Source organism: Contarinia nasturtii, unplaced genomic scaffold (genome assembly GCF_009176525.2).
Source record: "Contarinia nasturtii isolate CC-2019 unplaced genomic scaffold, AAFC_CNas_1.1 Cnas_scaffold_129, whole genome shotgun sequence".
In the NCBI taxonomy this organism is placed as follows: Eukaryota; Metazoa; Arthropoda; class Insecta; order Diptera; family Cecidomyiidae; genus Contarinia; species Contarinia nasturtii.
The window spans coordinates 11,389,818-11,410,721 of record NW_022197486.1 but is presented as its reverse complement, the minus strand read 5'-3'; the positions used below and the strand labels follow the sequence as shown (position 1 = coordinate 11,410,721).

The window sequence follows — 20,904 nt, the reverse complement described above, 5'->3', positions numbered from 1 at the left end:
AATTCATGGCGTTAGATCTGATGCAATTATACGCGTAGTTGAACGTCAATCTCATTTTTTATGCGGTCATTTTTTTTTTGTTTAACACCAAAAGATGTGGTTGCTCCATCCCCAAAAAAAAAAGAAATGGAATGCGAACGAGAATGATGAAAATGTCAATTTTATTTCGGGATGGAAATAATCGAAAATATTTTTGGTACAATGAAAAATGGATGATGTATGAAAATGTGATTTTCTCTTCGTACTATTTCATATCATGTATAGGGATGAAGTGTGTGGTATATGGTTGCGCGTGAAAAAGCCAATGAAATATTGCTGGTGGTGATGTTGCCACTGTTGGCACACATGTTTAATACTTGCGCGCTTCTCTTTAGACAATACAACTTGCTGTGTGCTCACCCCGTATATATGTAGCATGCACACACAAGCGCGCACACACACACATACGTACAACCAAAAATCTGCCAGCATCCTTGCTGGCTGCTGGTAATTATTCTCATTCTTGTTACGGACGCAATCGCTTTTTGTGTGTCTCCATTTCCCGAATACTTTTGTCTTCGTATGATGACGTCCGACGCAACGTACGACACATTTTGATACAGTTTATAGCAGATTGTTCGGTTGTGCGTGTTTTTTTTCCCTTTTCTTCCATCTCGGTTTTTCGCTCGTATTTAATATATACACATACACACATCGGCTCTTGCTCTCTCTTGCTCCCGTGCCATTTTTCACTCGTTATTCATATAATCGCATATCATCTCAACTTTCTCTTGGTTTGCCCATTTCTCGCTGAAATAAATATATATATTACACATTGCGAACTCGAAATACATTGCTGTTGTACGCGCGCACCCTATGTTTCACTATAGCATCAGCAGCAGCAGCAACTGTGTTTTGTGTGTGTTTTTCTTTAACAAAACGAAATCCGATTTCAAATTCAAAAGAATAAAAAAGTGAATCTCGTGAAGCGAGAGAAAAAAAGAAATAGGCGAGCATTTTTTTTTGTTTTTGTTCCTTTTATTTCTTTGAACACAATATTTTGTTGCTTTCAAAACGAAACGACAACGAATGAAACGTGGAAACGATTAAGAAGGAAAAAATTTGTGGCTGAAGTGAAAATTTGTTTGGACAAAAAGAAAACGACATCGAGTCGTGTGCTTATTCAGTGCGAAAAAGTGTTTCAACTTAACATCTTCAAAATTTGCTTGCTTCCACAGAACAGAAACAAAAAAAAACACTCGAAAATTCTCACAAATGATTTAATTCTATTGTAAACAAAATTGAAAATATTGGCTGAACTAAAAAACAGTGAAATATTGTGAAATACATGAAAAACACACGGGTAGAGAGTGAGTCTGTGTAATAAGGATTTGAATTGGTCTTAAGAAACCAAAGAAAAAGCCGTATAATTGACACACAATCAACAAAGGAATTGGCAAACATAAAACATCAATAAATTGCCTTCGATTCTGAAATTGAATGCCATTGCGGTAAAAAAAACAACAACAAAAAAATTCATTTACAAAAATTACGATTAAGATTTATTAGAAAAGGAGACATTACAAAATCAAATCGCTGATGCATGGAACAATGAGCGTTATCATTGTTGTTTTGTGAGAAGCTTTAGATTCAAAACCGAAAGCTGTTCGAAGTGAAAAAGAGAAAGATAACCATCGTAAGAAGGAGGCTACGCAATTGGAAAGTGAGTGAGTTAGAAGTTGAAGTCTTTCGTGCAAAGTGTTATAATATATATACTATATATGACCCACTCATAGTGACTTGAAGATTCTGTTGTTTCTTTTTTTTTATCTCTCCCTCTCTCTCATATATATATACGTGTATTTCTTGCTTACACTATTCTTTTCGTCGCCTCAGTTCCTACTTGCCAACCGAAATCAATCATTGCCAACGTCAAACGTTCCGGGGATGTTTTTATGCATGCTACAAAATCTGGTCAAATAATATTTTATCCAAACAAAAATTCAATCAAAAAAGAAGAAGAAATAAGCTTTCTTAGTACTCTGCAAACACACACACATGCTTTTTTGTCCTTCCTAATATCATGTAGTAGGACTTTTTTTTTGAAGTGCCGAAGACTACTGTTGTGTAAGAATAAAAGAAAGCATGAAAAAGAAGACGACGATGACGAGAAAAAAAACATCAACGATTTTTTCTCTTTGATGTGAAGAAAATAATATTTTGTTCGGCCTGCAAATTGATGATGTCGAGCTGTCGACAGCAAGAGGTTCACTCCCCCAAATTCAATTAAACCACTCGATTCATGATGTTAATGAAAATTGATAAGGTTTCAGGAAAATGTTTAAAAGAGATATAGGAAAAAATACAATTTTATTGCCTTTCATGTAAATTTGAATTGAATTAGCAACTGTCGTGCAATCACTTCGGTCGACGTAGCGATAATCAAATGTGAACAAAGTGACAATTGAAAGTAAAATCAGTGAGTAAGGCAGTGCGAGAAAATATTGCAGTAAGAAGTAAAGTTCAATTGCTATTTTATTATTTCCTGTTCTCATTTGGTGCGTATAAATGGGAAAAGATATGCTTGGTATATATTGAAAAGAGAGAAAGAGAGAGAAAAATAGGATATAAAAACGATAAAAAGAGTCACTTCAATGCGATTTCATACGCAGCATTGGTTGCTAGCTACCAAGATGAATTAATGTTCTGAGAAGGGACAGAAGCATATAGAATTATTAAGTTTGTTTCGATCCATTCTCTACCCTTCTTTGCATTCTCTACCCTTCAGGCGATTGAGTCAAATATAGCAAAAATGTCAGTACCGAATCACAAATAACCGAATTGTGCTTGCCCCTTCATCCATACATTTAACTCATCAGTTGCACTAATTGCAATCCATTCAAGTTGAATGTCTATTTATAGATCATCATTTAAATACAGCATCAATTTTCTAAAAAAAAAAATCTACCAACAACAGCAGCAGCAGCATCATCACACACGTTAGCGCACTTTCGTCATTCGGTTGGATAAATCTATACTTACGCGGACAGCACAAGGGCCAAATTCACGTCAGCCGAATACAATAACACACAAGCATTCGACGTCGTCGTCAACAACGACGACGACGACACACACACACATGCTCGATATGGATGGAGCAAGCACAAGCATTCCCAAAATGAAGCATCCACTAAGAGCTAGCCAACATTTAAATATCAAGCACATAAAATAAAGGAAGTGTTTGTCGACGTCAAGTGTGTGCTGTTGTGTATTTTTGTGGCTTAGAATTGCTTGTGTTTATTTCATTATACGTTCGTGTTACCACAGAAAACTGGCAAACTGTATATGAAACACTTGACTTTCATGCTCAACTCGTTGCTTCTTCCTCTGGTCAATTTTTACTAATTTGTATTGACACTTTGTAAATTGCAATAACGTGTTTTATTTTTAATTGTTGTTATTGTTGTTGTTGCTGCTGCTGCTCATGCTGTTATTTTTCGGGTTTTATGTTAGCTGCTGTGTGTGATGATATCTTTCATTGACATTTTTGTTTAAATGCACATTTTGCGTCAGCATCGTTCTGCAGTTTTTGTGATACATTCACTTTTTCTATAAATATATAGATTTTGTTTCTTCGTCTCAAGTGCAAAAGCGATTAGAATCGTTCAAAGACCATGAACTCATAATCCTTTCGATTTCAATATAAAATTTATGTGCATCGTTAAATTTAACGAATTTTTCAATGGTGTTCGATGTAAATTGATTTTGTTTTTTTTTTTTTTGGGATTAACATAATACACCATATTGAAAACGCGTTAAATGAATGAGCTAAAATATAAGCCGAACTTTTATTCTAACCCAATCGAATAAAGTATTTTACTTGCAATTGAAGCAAGAGCTTTTAAATATCAAATTCAACGTAATTTACTTAAAATAAATAATCCACTGAATTCGGATCATTTCTTCTCATTTCAGATACGTTTAAGATTAACGAAATTCGACGCAAGAAAATGCTATCTTATGAAAATGGAACAACACTTTGAAACGAAAACACTTCACAAATCTTAACAAAACTTAAAACTTATTATAATGAACGAGAGATAGAGATAGATTAAAACCAATTATTTCAACTATCAAGACAATTTTCAGAGAATTTAAAACAAACAATTTTGTTGATTGTTTGTGTGTGTTTTTTGTTTCGGAAAGCAATATATTTAAGTGGGGGCTCGGTACTGCCAAGGAAACGTATATTCTTAAAAAGGAACAGCCACACACAAACACGTGAATATAATACATTTGCACCAAAACGTATGGAGTGAATTAGATGTGAGCCCCCACCTTGCTATGAAGCCAATCAATCAAATTGGAAAATACAGAAACCAAAACACCAATTCGAATAAATATTGAGAGAGAGAGAGAGAAGAAGAAAAAAACAAAAAAGAATCCATCTAGTTCACATCTGTCGACGCAGCAGAAAAAAAGAAGAATTATATTTATAATATCGGAAAATTTGAAGAAAAAGCATTGAGACAGATACGTCAGTTCAATCACCGATTGGTGAATTTATACACGTGCTGTCAATGGTTGTTGGTTTGATGCTGAATTGAAAGAGGGAAATCGGCTTATGACAGAGGTTTTTCATCAGAGGCCTGAGCATGTCGCCACCACCCATTCGTAAATAAAGAATGAAGAAGCAAAATGTTCGTACGATCTCATTAATCGTGTGCACATTTACATATCTACTTGTTGGGGCGGCCGTATTTGATGCACTTGAATCCGAAACAGAGAAAAAACGATGGCTTGCATTAAGTAGTAAGTTGCAGCACAATTTTTCACTTTGCTTTTCGATAAAACACATATTCTCGAGTTGATTTTTTTCACCGCCATTTTTTGTTTTGTTTTAGCAATCGAAGCAATGATCATGAAAAAATATAACATAAGCGCCGAAGATTTTAAAGTCATGGAAACTGTAATATTAAAATCGGAGCCACATAAAGCCGGTCAACAATGGAAATTTACCGGTGCCTTTTATTATGCGACAACCGTTTTAACAACCATTGGCTATGGCCATTCTACACCAAGCACCATTGGTGGCAAACTCTTCACCATGTGCTATGCTATCGTTGGCATCCCATTGGGACTAGTGATGTTTCAAAGTATCGGAGAAAGAGTTAATAGACTGAGCAGGTTCGTGTTTTTAAAACTCACTAATTTACATCAATTTTTTTTAAATCATAATTTAAACACAGTGTTTGGTTCAGTTATCCAAATTGTGACAAAAAAAAAAAGAGAAAAAACGTAATTTTTAACTAATGAAAGCAAATAGTTGATGTCTTTCTGTTTTGTTTTTGTCATCAATTGAACAGTTTTGTTATAAAATCCGTTAAATCATCGTTGAATTGTGAACGTACCGTTGCATCGGAATTAGATTTAATTTGTGTGGTTACAACATTAAGTTCGTTGACAATAGCCGGTGGCGCGGCTGCATTCTCAAAATTTGAAGGATGGAGCTACTTTGATTCAGTTTATTACTGTTTTATTACATTAACTACAATTGGTAAGTTTTCCATGTCATTTATAGAAGCCAAAGGTTGTTCAATGCCGTTTGTTCATATTTTCATTTTATTTCAGGTTTTGGTGATATGGTGGCATTACAAAAGGATAATGCGTTAAATAAAAAACCGGAATATGTTATGTTCGCATTGATATTTATATTATTTGGTTTGGCCATTGTGGCTGCATCTTTAAATTTATTAGTACTTAGATTTGTCACGATGAATACGGAAGACGAGCGACGAGACGAAGCTCAAGCAATGCAGGTATGAAAAATTGAAAAACCATTTGCGTGTGGCATCTAAATTAGTAGTATTCCGAATTCATTCGGTTTGTAAATTTTTGTGTGTCTTAATTTACAGGCACTTCAAGGTAGAGTGACGCTAGAAGGAGATGTAATAACAGCAAATGATTCAATATTGAGTGGTCATATTGGTCACGAAACACTGTCTGTTACTGGTGATAATACATCAATATGTTCATGTCATTGTGCCTGTTTTAGGGCAAGTAAATCGAAAAAGTGAGTATCGATCATTTTTCTATGTAACACTTATATCCATCCATACACGCACACATTCATCACATAACACATTCTTATAAAATATTCACTGCCATTACGATCATCATCGTCATCGTTTTTTTTTTCTCACTGATCAATCAACGTAAACTCATTTTTAGTAAACATAGATTTAAGGTAAGACGCTCTCCAAGCCACATTCGACATTTACTACCCACATCGGTACTGCCATTGAAAGAATTTCACAACTACGATCAAACGTCACAGCAACTCGATCAATATCGCACATCATCGACAATGAATGATTCACGTTTATTATTGAATCATCCGCACCATCAGGATTTGCTGAGCGGTGGCGCAATCATCACAGATAGCGCATATATGTACGACATGGATTTTGGTAGTGTGATACCGTCACGAACGCAAACCACATTGTTACAACATAATCTTGGACCACCCGATTTGCCACCCCTTTATCAACCTGCACATCGAGCTTCCATTTAAATAAAGGACACTGATTCGCTGATGATCCTACACTCGTCCCTTTTCTTCTCACAACACCAAAAACAAAAGAATGCAGATATATAAACGGAACAAACAACGGTGAACAAGATTCAGATTATAAATTTAAAATGTTGACATATTTTTTTTTTCATTTTCAAACGTAATTCATTTTGGTAAACTACTTTTTGTTTTTAACTAATGAAGCATCAACATTTTACGTTTTTCCGCATCGATTTTTTCCGACATTTTGTCGTTTAACAAAAAGAGATAAATTGAACAGAAACAACAGCAGTATTAAGAACCGGAACATTTTCTCTAGCTCATATCGTGGATAGAATACATATCCGGGCCAAATGTTAATAATAAATAAATAATTATCCGAATTGAAATTTAATAATCACTGAAAATCATCTGGGCAATATCGAAAACAGAAAAAAAAATAAATAGACATAGCATGGAAATATTTGCCATCGATTAAACGTATAAATAGCAAATGAACGATAAATATAAATATACATATGCAATGAGATTCTCAGATTGTACTAAAGTAAATGAAGACTTCACACAGCATATAAAACAATATAAAAATAAACCAGACGAAATAAATGAAAACTACGGCCAACAATAAAAATAAACATGGGAAAAACGCTTTTGATAACGCTATAATGATAAACCATTTGCCGAATCGATCAGAATGTCAATTATCCGTATGACTATTTCATTTCTGCTATCTATTCTGATCAAAGTTTACCACAAAATACTGAAGAAGTGCACAACATTGAATTCAAAGCTTCTTTCTTGACGAATGGATGACATCCAGCCGTTCCACTGTTGTCTGAAATAATGAGGTCGATGTTACTTTAAATCGTCGTTGTAGTTAATTAGTTATCGATATGAAACGCAAATAAATGAACGGAATAAAGAGTTAAATTAATTGACAACAGACGATGAGATCGTTGTTTCATAACACATACACGAAGCTTTTGGAAGACATTTTAAATGAAATACACATAGATACACACCATGCAAAAACGTTTTTCATCATAAATAAACAAAAACAAATTATAGACATATGGACGCCAATGACGATGAATTCACACATTCACATTTGTTGTAAGTTCTTTTCCAATTTCCAATCTATGTATATCGACGGTGCCAAATAATGGATTCATACAGCGAATGATACCAAATCTTAATCAATGAAATTCTTCGAATTCTTCATTGAGAAATTGTGTATGAAAGAGAAGAAGATATACATTATTTTGGTTTGTGTCCACTCCAATTCTAAATTATTATCAAATCAAATATCTATATTTTGAACACGGTTGTTGCTAATTAACTTAAATTAGAAGAAAACAAGCAAACACTTATACTCGAAATAAATTACGTTTTTTCTCCTCCATTTATCGATTTATCCGAAAAAAATTATTTTGAACATAGACAATTAGATATTTTAGAATGAAGAATTATATTATTAAAATTTAACCAAATCGAAATTAGAAATTCCTTCTTTAAAAAAATAAATATGGACAAATGAAATATATTCATAAACGAATTGAGCCATTTGAAAAAGATGTGCACGCATCTAAGTGATTCAGACAAGTGAATTTTTACGATACATAATTCGACGATAAATTTCGTCATACATTTACAGTTTGATCAGCAAAATAATCGTGCAAATACAAATTTTATTATACAGAATTGTGTTACATAATATCGCATATCTGAATCACTCGTATCGCTTTGTAAGTGTATTCATTTGAGAATTACATTTGGCTTCTTTTTTAAAAAAATCGGAAAGAGATGATGAGAGAAAAAGAAATAAATGAATAAATATCAAAATGTAGAAAAAAAATACATTTTTCGTATTTTTTTTTTCGTCGGCGATGAGTGGAAAATTCAATTCGTTTTTAATTATAACCAAAAAAATAAACAGGACGGGAATAAAATTTGTTGAAAAGTTTTCAAACTGTTTTTGAGATGAGTCTCATTAAAAAAAAAATTGAAACAGCAACTAAAAAAAAATCTTAGATGAAAAATGGATAAATTAAAAAAAAAGTAAACAAAAAATTTTCACTTATTACGTAGGATATTTAAAAATTAACAATTTTCTCGTTTTTCTACTATCGATAAAAAAATAATTAATTTTCTGAGCAAAATAAAAATATTATGGTCGAGAGTGTCGTTCTAAACTTTGTTCTCCATATTTCTTCACTTCCTTTTCCTTCCTACGAAGAAATTTGTTTGCCGATAAGAAAATTGCCAATTATTTCGGATTTGTATAGCGAAAGAGAATGGAGCCCAGCCGAAAATGCAGAAAACTCGTATATATAATATACATTTTAATTTTAACACAGTCATTTGCAAACATTTTAAGAAAAAACAAAAAAAAAATATTTCCTCCCATCAGATATATCTATTTATTTTCAAATCATTAATTTTAAATTTTCATCAAAACCCAAATGTCTTCCTTTTAAATTGATTTTAATTGCCGTCTGATTTTTTTTAGATGTCAAAGTGTGCCAAATAATTTTATGAAAATATAAAATATAATTTGCTTTAAAATATTATGACTCTATGCGCTTTCTCTCTCGCTCAATGTATGAATTCTCAACGATTCCTTTTCCCTTTCTTTTTGGTTTCAATTCTAAAATAGCATGTAATCGAAAAGTGTTATATTTTGTTTTGTCATCGTTCTTTCCTTAGTAGTCTTTGCAATATTCGTTCTGCAACCAAAGAAAAACTGAACACATTTTTATTGTAGATATTAAATGAATTTAAACAAACAAAAATATGCTGTTGGAAATTCAGTATTTTGATTTTTCCATTTCTTAGTTATGTCTTATAAAAGAAAATACTTGAAATTTTTTTAAAAAATATATCGCTCAAAAAAAAAAAAGAAACCAATTCGCTTTGATTTATTCGAAAATGCCTAAATAAGTGATTTTTACAAAATAAATGAAACAAAAAATAAATAAATGGATACAATAATATTGTGCATCGTACAGAAAACACACACATCCAATCCTATCCGGTGGATATTCATAGCGTTCTGAATCGGTTGCATTCAAGCATAATAATAATAATAATATTTGGGATCATAACTCCCAATCAAAATGGCATGGACGACCAAGTACATAGTACATTTAATAAAGATACAGATAAATGGAAAATAAAATTTGTTCCAAATAAAATAATAACAAACAATACAACAAATGTACCAAATAATATTATGTATGAACAAATTACGGGCCGAATATATTCGTTACACTTCGAAATTCACACACAGACACTTAGAGGAACAGAAGAAATAAGCTCAAAACTAATTGACAACAAGCATACAACAACAACAACAACAACCACAACCACAAACAATGTAATGATATTTATCACTTTATTGTAACCTCAAAGGAGAAAACAAAAATGATTTCAAATAATAAATAATTGAACAGACTAGTACTCGGACATTTTTATTCTTTGATATTACAGAATGGACAATTGGACATTCCAAAAATGTTTTCGCTTCATGAAATTTTCACAAACTTTATTTGAAAGGTTTCTGCGAAGGGAATTCAGTCTGTCCTTAAATTTCCGTCTTTAAGATGTTATCCTTGAAATTAATTTTTAAAAAAACTACAACTCATCGTCAGTCTCTGACGTATACAGTAATTATTACGCAGTTCGGTCTGGTTTAAGATTTTGATTAAAAAATTTTTTGAAGTGGTAAAAATATTTGTTCATTTTACAAGAAACAGAAAGAATTTATTTTATTTTAATTCTGGAGTAAAAAGAGAACGAACTAAGGTAAGTTTCAAATAGAAGGTAGATTATTTGCACAGTTCCTAATAAAGAATACAGACTTCACATTCTACGGCATAATGTAAACCCGACCCAATCAGTCTGTCCTGAATTTCGGGACGAGGAACCCGACCTTTATGGTCGATAATGACCGATTTTGATATGTCCCATACGAATATCTTAAAAATGAAAACTTAATGCACTGGAAGACTGGCATGATGGAGTGGACTCATTTCGTCCAAAATCTAATGAAATCTCCTCAATATTCAAAACCATCCTGTAAAATGGAATGGGGAAGTCCAAATGACAAGAAACGAAAAAACAGGAAAATTGTCTGAAAATAGTGAAGAAAAATAGGAGTCAGGATATACTATATATAGATTTTATACATCTAAAAGTAAGAATTACTCAAACACATTTTTGTTGAGATATTCAAACTTTGGTATAGATTTATCTATACTTTATTTCCCTGTGTGTTCTTGAACTGACGTTTACAATATACACAAACGTACAATGCCGAGGTTATGCTTTTATACACATTATATGAGTATATAAAACATGTGCATGCACAAGTGTGCGTTTGAATTGTCAAATATTGACATGACATTGAATTGTAGACGAATTTTTGTTTTGAATGTTGCATCAGTTTCCGAAATTTTGTGTTTGGAATGTTTTCGTGTATTTTAAATTAAATTCAAAAATTGTGTATTGAAATTGTTTATGTGTGATCACATGCAGTCGTCAAATTAGTGGAATAATTTTCCAATAAATTAATTGAAAAAGGTAAGCACACTTCCGCATTTCGTTTAAAGTCAAACTTTAATGTGATAATCAATGAATGAAAACCATTTGTTTTTTCAGTTAATTATTTCGTAAAATGTCGACTGGATTGATAATTCGTCGTGCACTTTGCACCAATTTAAGAGGCCCACGTAGCCGCAGTGCATCATGCCATTCAAGATATGCAGCAAAAGAATTGTATTCAAGGTCAACGTATCAAATATCTTTGACTAAAACCAACGGATACAATTTTACCAGCATTTGTTGTTATAGCACACAAAATGGACGACAATGGAAAACCATTGATAATCAATCATTTAAGCCATCAAAAAATTCATTCACATTGATGTCATACAATATTTTAGCACAACATTACATTGATTCACAGCCTTCACTTTATCGTAACCATAATCCCGATTCATTACAATGGACACATCGATTTGATGTGCTTAAACAAGAAATCGATGATATTTCACCCGACATTTTATGCCTGCAAGAAGTACAACAGAGTCATTTAAGCGAAATTTCCGCACATTTCAATGATCAAGGCTATGATACATCGTTATTTAAAAAACGAACAGGATTGCAAGTCGATGGATGCGCAATTTTCTTCAAAAAACACCTATTCGATTTGATTGAGTTCCATTTTGTTGACTATTTTCAACCGGAAATTAAAGTATGAAAAACAAAATACAGATAAAAATTGTTACATTTTCCAATTCAGTGAAATACGTACACTTTCAGATACTTAATCGATGTAATGTGGCCGTTATTGCAAAATTTGCATTGAAATCTAAACCAGACATTAATTTTGTGGTATCCACAACACATTGTATGTATAATATTAAATTCAAATACTAATTGTAAGTTCAGATTTTGATGGAATGTTTTTTTTTTGTTTTTTTTTCATAATTTCAGTACTATTCAATCCAAAACGACATGATATTCGGCTGGCACAGTGCTCAGTTCTACTAGCTGAACTCGACCGAATCGCTCGTGATGATGTCAATCAATGCAAAACGGTGCCAATCATATTGACTGGTGATTTTAATGTAAAACAAGAATCGGAAGTATTTCGTTTGATAATCGGCGAGGATATTGTGCCGAGCAAAGTGTTTGAAAAAATGAATTTTCGATTTGGACAAAATCGACAAAATTTATTGCCACGAGAAATTGGCATCTCGGATCATTGTCAACATATTGATGTGGCAGAAAATTTGAATCGATACCAAACGGCTGTAAGAAAATCACACAACATTTTTACCCTTCATTCGATTCAAATTTGTAATTGCTTGCCTTTTTCATGTTCAATCTAGTTACGTACGAGTGCACAAAATGCAAACTGTGAGAGTCGAATAGTACAACAGCGTGTGATAAGCGATGAAGAAATTGATAAATCTGATCTACCATTTGATACCGGTGTAATAAAACATCATTTAAATTTGTTACCAACAATATGTCCAACGAAACCAGTTGTTATAGATGAAAAGCATGCCTCAACATACCACAACAAATGGATAATGGTTGATTATATTTTCTTCTCCGAAGCGAATAATGCGTCATCAACATCAAAACTACAATTGCTTGAAAATTATCAATTGCCCAATGCCTTTGAATGCTTTTCCAATGGAACGATACCAAATCATCAACTAGGATCTGATCACTATTCAGTTGCAGCCCGTTTTTCCATCGAATAAATTGAATACGTCTCTGAATAGAATTATAAATATTTTAATTTATTTGTTGTTATAATTAGAAAGAATTTTATCACTATGTCGAAAGAGTACCTCATTGAATTGTTGGTGCAAACCGTGACAATAGCGAATTTTTAACAAAATATCATTTGGTATTATATTTGTGAGTGAGAGTGGGAAAATAAAAAAAAATATATATTTTTTCTAAATTGTGAGTCTTATTTGAATTGACGATAATAGATGGAGTTGCTTGTACTGCTACATTTGACAAGGCGATATTCATGTGACAGCTGATTTTTATTCTGTACAAAATATACAAAAAACAAAACACCAAAAAAGTTCGTTTACTTTTTCGAATGAAATCGAAAGAGTGGTGTAGCAATGAACATTCCGGTCGATTGTTGGCAACATTTTCCACCGTTGAACTGTAATCACACACAAAATCAAATGCATGTTCAACGAAACCATCGAAGATGGGCTCGTACCCGATTTGGCATCACATTCAGATACGATCGTCGTTATTCACACCCATTCAAATTGATGTCATACAACATTTTGGCACAAACATTAATTGAAAAGCATCCGTATTTATACACAACACATTATCAACCATATCTTGAATGGCCGCATCGATTGCAATGTCTACGGAACGAAATTTTAAATATAAAACCTGAGATTTTGTGTCTACAAGAGGTGCAAGAATCACATTTGGACGACATCGCAATGGCACTGAAACCAATGAACTACGACAAACCGCTCTATAAACAGAGAACCGGCATTGATTACTACGATGGATGTGCAATATTTTACAATCCACAGCTATTTAAATTAATCGATCATCATTACGTTGAATTTTATCAGCCGGGTGTTAAGGTAAGTGGCAATGCACTATCGATGAATTCTTTTAGTTTTAATGAAATTTTTTTCAGCGTAATTACAATGAAATAAAAAAATTAATTTGTTTTCATTATATTTTTCTAGGTTCTCGATCGATGTAATGTTGCAATCATAGCCAAATTTGCATCACGTCGATTGAAAAATATTCAATTCATTGTTGCCACAACGCATTTGCTGTACAATCCCAAAAGAGATGACGTACGAACCGCACAATTACAGATATTGCTAGCCGAGCTCGATCGAATGTCGGTGCATACAGAAACTCAGGAACCATTGCCAATCATTTTAACGGGTGATTTTAATAGTTTACCATCATCCGAACCGTATAAACTCGTACATCAAGGTCGTACAAATTCGGTAAATTTGCCACTTGAACTTGGCATTACGGATGATTGTCAACATATGAATGTAACGATTCATCAAAATCGAAAAACCACAGCCTTATTTCATAGTGATAAAAAGACAAACGATGCAACCGAAACCGTTTCAGACGACGTTAGCGATTCTACTGACAAAACAGCAGTTGCAAAAACTGTTGAAACATCTGGACTGCCATACAATACTGGCTCATTATGGCATATGCTAAATCTCACACCGACACTGTATAATATGGAATCGAATAATATAGCATCGACATATCAAAACAAATGGATTTTAGTTGACTACATATTTTATACAAAATATTCACGTCGCACCGTTGGACCCGTTGTGATACCACAAACATTTTCATCGCTCAAATTATTGGCCAACTTTGAATTGCCATACGTTCAAAACTGCCAGAGAATGGGATGCATACCAAATTCAATTTATGGCTCTGATCATTATTCAATGGCATCCGAATTTGTGCTGATGAATCGGTGAAACAAACCGACAAAGCTCACGCTAATACAACAAAAAATTAAATTCTTTCAAAGAACATTTATAAGTCGTTAATAATAAAACATCTTATTTAAAAAAAATTATTTAATTCAATTTGTTATTAAATTTTAACTTAATCGCCTTTTGTTAACTTCATTTTGTACTGTGTAGTAAATCTAAATACTCGTAATCTTTATACATTTTTCTTTGTATATAGGAGTTTTAATACTCTTCCTCCGAATCGGTTGAGATTTCATGGACTTCTTCATCTACTTCGCATTCCGATTCTTCAGTCGAATCGGACAGTATAATCGGCGATAAATTTGCATATCTATCTATAGGTTTTGGTTGTTCTACCGGTGGAATTGGTTCGTCTTGTTCTAGTTTTTGTGGTCTGGATTGCTGCTGCACTCCCGATGTAGATGGCTGTGGTGATCTGGGTAGCCGCTGCACTTCCACACCCGATGTAGATGGTTGTGGCGATCTGGGTAGCCGCTGCAATTCCGATGTAGATGGTTGTAGCGATGTACGTGTGAGTTCTGGCTCACTTTCAGATTCTGAACTTGTTGGAACTTTTGCTATTCTTCTTCGTTGTTTTTTGCCAATGCGTTTTTTTTGTGAAAAATACTTCAAAAACATTGGATTTTCGTCGATTCGTTCCAAATCTACCCGGCATTCTGAACTTTCATCTGGCTTGTTAATCGGACTTTTAATCGGCTCTAACAATTCATCCGATTCACTTTGTGAAACTTCATTGCACGATTGTTCGTTATCACTTTGTATTTCGACCGTCACATTTTGTGGTTCGTCTTCGTTGTCGTCGTGTTCTTTTTCATTTTCTAGGCCCTGAACAATCAGTTCTTCCACCTGACACTGTGCGGAATTTGTATTGTCTAAAATAAAATGATGTAAATATTGAATTTAATTTGATGTTTCATAAAATGCTACAATCCAATTGATGAATAATATATTCATACCTTGAAGCATTTTTGCTTGTTCGTCTAATTCGGCCATTAATACTCTCCGATCATTCACGAATGTCTCGCATGTGAACGGTATAGTCTCACCCGAACCAACCGATTCGTTATCATTATCACCATTTGTTAGAATGTCCGGTTCAGTTTTGATTGTTACTTCTTCAGTTATCGCGCTTTCTTGGCTATCTTCATCGCTTTCTCGTTGATTATTTACCTCAACCGATGCTGGTGTGGCCGGTGAGCTGACTGGTGTGTCAGCAGACGGTGAGAATGCTGGTTCGATTTCATCTTTATTGGTTTCTGATGGTGCTAGTTCACCATTTTGCGGTCGTGGCACTACTGATGGTTGCGATGGTGGTTGAGATTGTTGTTGTGGTGGCAACGACGCTGATGTGTTACGATGCTGATTACGTCGATATGCGTCTAATGAAATACCACGTTTGTTTTCAATTCCAGCTGGTCTACACGGTGGTAGCTGTTGTTGTTGATGATGACGAAGATTTTGTTGGGCTCCAGTTGGCGGGTTTGGTGTTCGTAATACCATTTGTGGGTTTGATATTTGTATTGACATAAGTGGGATAGGTGTTTGCATTGCCGTTTGTGGTCGCATTTGTGTTGGTGGTGGCTCTCGTCTTGCGAGTCTTGGATCAATTGGTCTTTGTTGATGATGCATATTTGAATGCGATGATGATGGGAGTTCAGCATGATTCATATAATTCGAATGCATAGATTGTGATTGCGAATACATTTGTGGATACATTTGTTGTTGTTGTGGCACTTGCCCATACGGCATATTAAATGCGTGTATGTCGTATGATGAGGTTTGAGCATATGAGTTTGATGGCATTTGCACCATATACGGTGGCTGTTGAAATGGAACGGCGGCAGGGTTTTGAAATGGTACAGAATAAGAATTCATTGCCCTTGAATTTGGTATATTAAGCATTGGTGCATATGGCCGTGGAACCTGCTTTGAAAAAAAAAAATACATCAGCATAAAAATGGAAAAAAAAATTACTTTGCTTACGTTATTTGGAATAAATTGTTGCTGTTCTGCCGTCGGCGGTTGTACGATGCAAGGAGGCCGTTGGGACATTGCAACGGTATTAATTGCGGTGTTGATTGCAATTTGATTTGCATTTTGTGCTTGTATGGGAGATGTATCCAATGTCGCGTTCGTTGACACGTGTGTTTGTTCATTATTCTGCTGACAATGTAATTTTTCTTTCACTTTTCCCAAAACTTCCTTCAAAAATCTTTTTGACACTTTTATCGTTGGATGTGGCTTGTCATGCGTCCTATCTTGTCCATTTTGTTGTAAATTCTGCGCTGAATTTAAATTGTCTGTATCCTCACCCAAATTTTCTGGAAATTCATCCCCGAATTCCCCGTTATTATATGAACTAAACCAATGTGGATTAATGTTGGAACGAACATAATCTGTTTCAGTTTCGCTATCACTGTCATCGCTTGAATGATTATTCTTCCTCATGCTTACCGAATAAAATGAGTAAAAAATAAAAAAAAAACTATGCAAAAAAAAAACTATGAAAATGATTAAAAAAAAGCGCGAACACTTGTTACATATTATAAACAAACTGTTTATACACCGACAAGTCGTTCTGTTCTGTCTACGTTCTTATTAGCAGAGATTTGTTTGTCTTTGCATCGATGTTTGACAGCTCGGAACAATTTCATGCTAGCGCCATCTGAACTTCGTTTCCATGAACAATGAGTTCATTGTATTGCTGGTGTATTTTTAGACATACACATACACACACGCAAGCAGGGACACGCAATAAACAAATACTATGTTTTATACAAAAGAATTATAAACAATATTTTGCGGTGTTTTTTGTGCTTTGTTTTCTTTTTCTTAATCAACACAATTGACAACTTAATTTATAATGTGTGAAAAGTCGCGAACAAAAATCGTGACAAAATCACGTTTACACTTCAAAGTATCGATTGGTGTTCTTCAATGTTTGAATCAACAACCATTGCTTCGCGATTCTCATATGCCCAGAATTTATGGAATTCGATAAGAATGGACACCATTGTTTCGCCTTGACCACTATCAATAATATCTTTTAATGTGATTTTTGTTGGATCTTTCGGCTTAATCATATCGAATATTTCATCTTTTACATCGTCAAAATTGACCGGTTCAGCACGAAGCGCTTCAATTTGCTCCTGTATACCCTAAAATACAGACGATTTTTATTTGTTAATTCAATTTCATGTATATAACTTTCATCAATAAATAAATGGCTCTTACTTTAAAAAAGTAGTTCAACGTAAATGATGTCAAGTATCCCTGATGATCGAAATCAAGAATTCGAAATAAATATTGCAAGCTCTGTGGCTCTTGTCGATTTTCCAACGCTAGCACAAAATCCAAATAGGTTTTATAGTCCATTTCGCCATCGTATGTAATACATTCAGCAAATAAACGATCTAAGAATACTGTTGTCAGTGTGCCCGATCCATAGCCGCCGAGCTCTTGTTTGCTTAGCATACCATTGTGATCTTTATCCAAATTCAAGTAATGACCGTAAATACTGAGCGCAGACGGTGCTGAAAACCAATTCGTTTCTTGAGCATCTTTTGGTGTTTCTTCATCGCGCAACTATTCGAGAGAAAAAAATGACAATAAAATGACAGACAGAAGTTTAGACCATTCAACAGGAAAGAGGAAAAAAAATATGACAAACCTCGAGCAAATCTTCAAGAAAACTGCATGCCAACACATCACGAATACGAATCCGGCCTGTTCGCAGTGAATCCAGGAAGAAGAAAAACTTTCGAACAGCTGTACACACGTAAAAACTATGAAATGATTTTTCTAAACCTTCTAGTTGCGGCAAAGTTGGAATCAATTCCAAAATATACGATTCCAGATCCTATAGGATTATAAAAATTGATTCTTTTAATGCGTTTCAACGAATTGGAACATATGTTGCCCGATAAAGACTGAATATAATTTGAAAGAAAAATTTATAATATCGAACAAAAATCACATACCGATTCTCTTAAAAATCCCTGTCCAGTATAATCGTATAATGATAAACCGATACGCGTCTGTTGCAGCCAAACTTTTCGCATTGTATAATTGAAAAGTGACATAATATTAACATGACCCGGATAACCGCTAATGGATTGTAAACGCAGAAACAACGATGATGTCAAATAAATTCTGAAATGAAATCAATCAAATGAGAACTACCGGCTGGTTGGTTGCTGATCATATTTGAATGCTTACTTAAATTTTTCACCGGCAATTTTAACCACACGTAAATAATCATCGTAACTAATGAATTGTTCATTGTTTATGTTTGGTTGTGTGTAATTCTTTTGCAAAATGTTCCATAATGTTTTCAATTCATTATTGTCGAGCAGTTCTTTGCTGCGTTTTTGTAAGAATAATGTGCGAGCCTCTTCACGTAATTTTTGCGCCAAAATATCCGTACTCTTCGGTAATTTATGATAGAAAAATGGAATAACTCGATATGAATCGTTTTTCTTTACATTTGTCAATAGTTCATTGCCGGAATTAACATCGATCGAGTCATCTATGGACCGCAACACATTTCCAATTGTTTTTTTGTTCCCGTCAACATTTGTCTTTGCCATAACCGGTTCAGTTGTTGAAAACTCAAGTAAATTCACTAAATAACACAAGGAATTATTTTTAATATTTGTAAATTCTACACAAATTTACGATCAAACCACTCACCTGACTCATTCATTTTTTATACTGTTTTTGTTGAAATTTATATTCGCAATATTTTAAAGGCACATTTAACCATAGAATAAAAATAAAATCAAACGATTTTTAATCAAAACAAACTACATTAGCTTGTACATTCAATAATGTGGTGTGCAATTGTATTTGTGTTTACAACGTTCATTTACCAACCAATGGTTAGTGTTGCCAGCGTGTGCCAAGTTTTACCCTTCGAAATTCATTCGTTTTATTCAAGATCGATTTTACTTCAAATCGGTTGGAATTTTTTTTATTTTTGGATTTTTATTGCGAAATGTAAAAACAAGAATTCTCTAACTAAAAAAAATAAACGAGATGAAAAAAAAACGAGAATTGACGCCAAAAAGTGATAATTGAACGTTAAACGTTCATTTGGGATTTAACGAACATTGGCGAAAAAAAAAAAAAACCAACTTTGTTGCCGACTACTTGGTTATTGATCCAAGTCATTGTAAATTATTTTCAATTTGTTTGGTGTGACTGTCAAAACAAAACAACAGCCGCTGATGATTACATTTGTGAGATTGTAAAGGACAATCAAAATTGTTTGAATGGTGACTGAAAAGTGATTGAACATAGTTTTATAATTATATAGCATTCGTTCTCAACGGTGAGACAATATTATATTGTTGTTTGATGAGGATTTAAGAAAATTACGCAAAACTGAACTCGACTGCGACATCAAAATCTCAGCGACAAAAAAAGTCGTCGCAAATCATAACATTATTGAAAATCGCTTACGATTTTTCCTGCTTTCTTCTTATTGTGAATGTACTATTGTTCATTGCATACAATAATATGGAGGCATTAGACATTCCAAATGAAAGTGTAATGGCAATGGCCATCCGATACGGTCTGTATATTGGGGCATTTTGCCAAATGATTTGTTTGGGCGCTGTCATTTTCATGGTGCCAAAAGGTTTACCCAGATCATGGAAATGGAATGTTCTTAAGGTAATTTTATTCGTTTCATTTTCATTGATTGTTTTTTTTTTTTTTTTTTTTGATTGAACGATTTTCATTTTGTTTCCAATTCGGTTGGTTTTTGTTGTTGTTTTAGGCCGATTTGGAAGAGTATAGTTCGAGCCAGTCATCGCCACAAGAAACTCCAAAGCGACCATATGCTCATCGAAGCCGTAAACAAGACAAGAAAAAACGACGCTAAATTGACACACACATATATTGAAATACTTACATCCATATAGCATTCGTTACACAAATTAGTCAGCATCAGTGATAAACTTCCATATACTATTGCTTCAAATATCATTCAACACAACCAAACTTTTATGTGCATCATTCTATTTATTATAATAAGTATTTATACGAATAATTTGAATTTTAAGTACAAATGTCGATTCAAACTAACAACCAATACGACTACATTGGAAAATGTATAAGAAAACGACAGCCACTTTGAACAAAAAGACTAATTTCATTCAGTTATTTAAATAAAACGTATTCACACACGATACTCAAATCAAGAAATATCTATGAAGTTTTATTCTCACCATTGAATGCAAAATACATAGAACATTTTTTACATAACACAATTGAAATGGACATTTTATGTTGTCATCC

The 20,904-nt window shown here is 33.6% G+C and overlaps 6 protein-coding genes across 13 annotated transcripts; 4 read left to right on the top strand and 2 right to left on the bottom strand.

Moving 5' to 3' along the window:
- Window positions 1-544: 544 nt before the first annotated feature.
- Window positions 545-8,423, top strand: LOC116345894 (two pore potassium channel protein sup-9-like). Of its 7 annotated transcripts, none has more exons than XM_031775655.1 (7): window positions 545-1,490; window positions 3,955-4,791; window positions 4,884-5,166; window positions 5,346-5,536; window positions 5,611-5,798; window positions 5,895-6,052; window positions 6,211-8,423. In XM_031775655.1, the coding sequence occupies exons 2-7, from the start codon at window positions 4,665-4,667 to the stop codon at window positions 6,551-6,553; spliced, it is 1,290 nt and encodes a 429-aa protein (XP_031631515.1). In that variant the 5' UTR covers window positions 545-1,490; window positions 3,955-4,664; the 3' UTR covers window positions 6,554-8,423. The 7 variants fall into 7 exon arrangements, with proteins under 7 accessions (XP_031631515.1, XP_031631495.1, XP_031631505.1 ...); XM_031775635.1 differs by having other exon boundaries at window positions 545-1,702; XM_031775645.1 differs by having other exon boundaries at window positions 545-1,706.
- A 2,552-nt stretch (window positions 8,424-10,975) lies between these two features.
- Window positions 10,976-13,008, top strand: LOC116342740 (protein angel-like). The gene is made up of 5 exons (XM_031770464.1): window positions 10,976-11,134; window positions 11,213-11,807; window positions 11,876-11,963; window positions 12,050-12,369; window positions 12,448-13,008. The coding sequence occupies exons 2-5, from the start codon at window positions 11,229-11,231 to the stop codon at window positions 12,826-12,828; spliced, it is 1,368 nt and encodes a 455-aa protein (XP_031626324.1). The 5' UTR covers window positions 10,976-11,134; window positions 11,213-11,228; the 3' UTR covers window positions 12,829-13,008.
- A 102-nt stretch (window positions 13,009-13,110) lies between these two features.
- Window positions 13,111-14,661, top strand: LOC116342750 (protein angel-like). The gene is made up of 2 exons (XM_031770475.1): window positions 13,111-13,698; window positions 13,807-14,661. The coding sequence occupies exons 1-2, from the start codon at window positions 13,207-13,209 to the stop codon at window positions 14,581-14,583; spliced, it is 1,269 nt and encodes a 422-aa protein (XP_031626335.1). The 5' UTR covers window positions 13,111-13,206; the 3' UTR covers window positions 14,584-14,661.
- Window positions 14,662-14,670: 9 nt separating this feature from the next.
- Window positions 14,671-17,206, bottom strand: LOC116342718 (altered inheritance of mitochondria protein 3-like). 2 transcript variants are annotated; one of them, XM_031770434.1, is made up of 3 exons: window positions 16,585-17,206; window positions 15,558-16,527; window positions 14,671-15,473 (listed from the first exon to the last, which is right to left on the bottom strand). In XM_031770434.1, the coding sequence occupies exons 1-3, from the start codon at window positions 17,047-17,049 to the stop codon at window positions 14,803-14,805; spliced, it is 2,106 nt and encodes a 701-aa protein (XP_031626294.1). In that variant the 5' UTR covers window positions 17,050-17,206; the 3' UTR covers window positions 14,671-14,802. The 2 variants fall into 2 exon arrangements, with proteins under 2 accessions (XP_031626294.1, XP_031626301.1); XM_031770441.1 differs by having other exon boundaries at window positions 15,558-16,524; window positions 16,585-17,205.
- Window positions 17,207-17,398: 192 nt separating this feature from the next.
- Window positions 17,399-19,430, bottom strand: LOC116342731 (serine/threonine-protein phosphatase 2A regulatory subunit B'' subunit gamma-like). Its single transcript, XM_031770453.1, has 6 exons — window positions 19,294-19,430; window positions 18,820-19,225; window positions 18,582-18,753; window positions 18,272-18,460; window positions 17,836-18,186; window positions 17,399-17,759 (listed from the first exon to the last, which is right to left on the bottom strand). Exons 1-6 carry the CDS (start codon window positions 19,304-19,306, stop codon window positions 17,514-17,516), a joined length of 1,377 nt encoding a protein of 458 aa, XP_031626313.1. The 5' UTR covers window positions 19,307-19,430; the 3' UTR covers window positions 17,399-17,513.
- A 374-nt stretch (window positions 19,431-19,804) lies between these two features.
- On the top strand, window positions 19,805-20,811 carry LOC116343730 (protein anon-73B1). The gene is made up of 2 exons (XM_031771949.1): window positions 19,805-20,277; window positions 20,384-20,811. The coding sequence occupies exons 1-2, from the start codon at window positions 20,122-20,124 to the stop codon at window positions 20,486-20,488; spliced, it is 261 nt and encodes an 86-aa protein (XP_031627809.1). The 5' UTR covers window positions 19,805-20,121; the 3' UTR covers window positions 20,489-20,811.
- The last annotated feature ends 93 nt before the right edge of the window (window positions 20,812-20,904 follow it).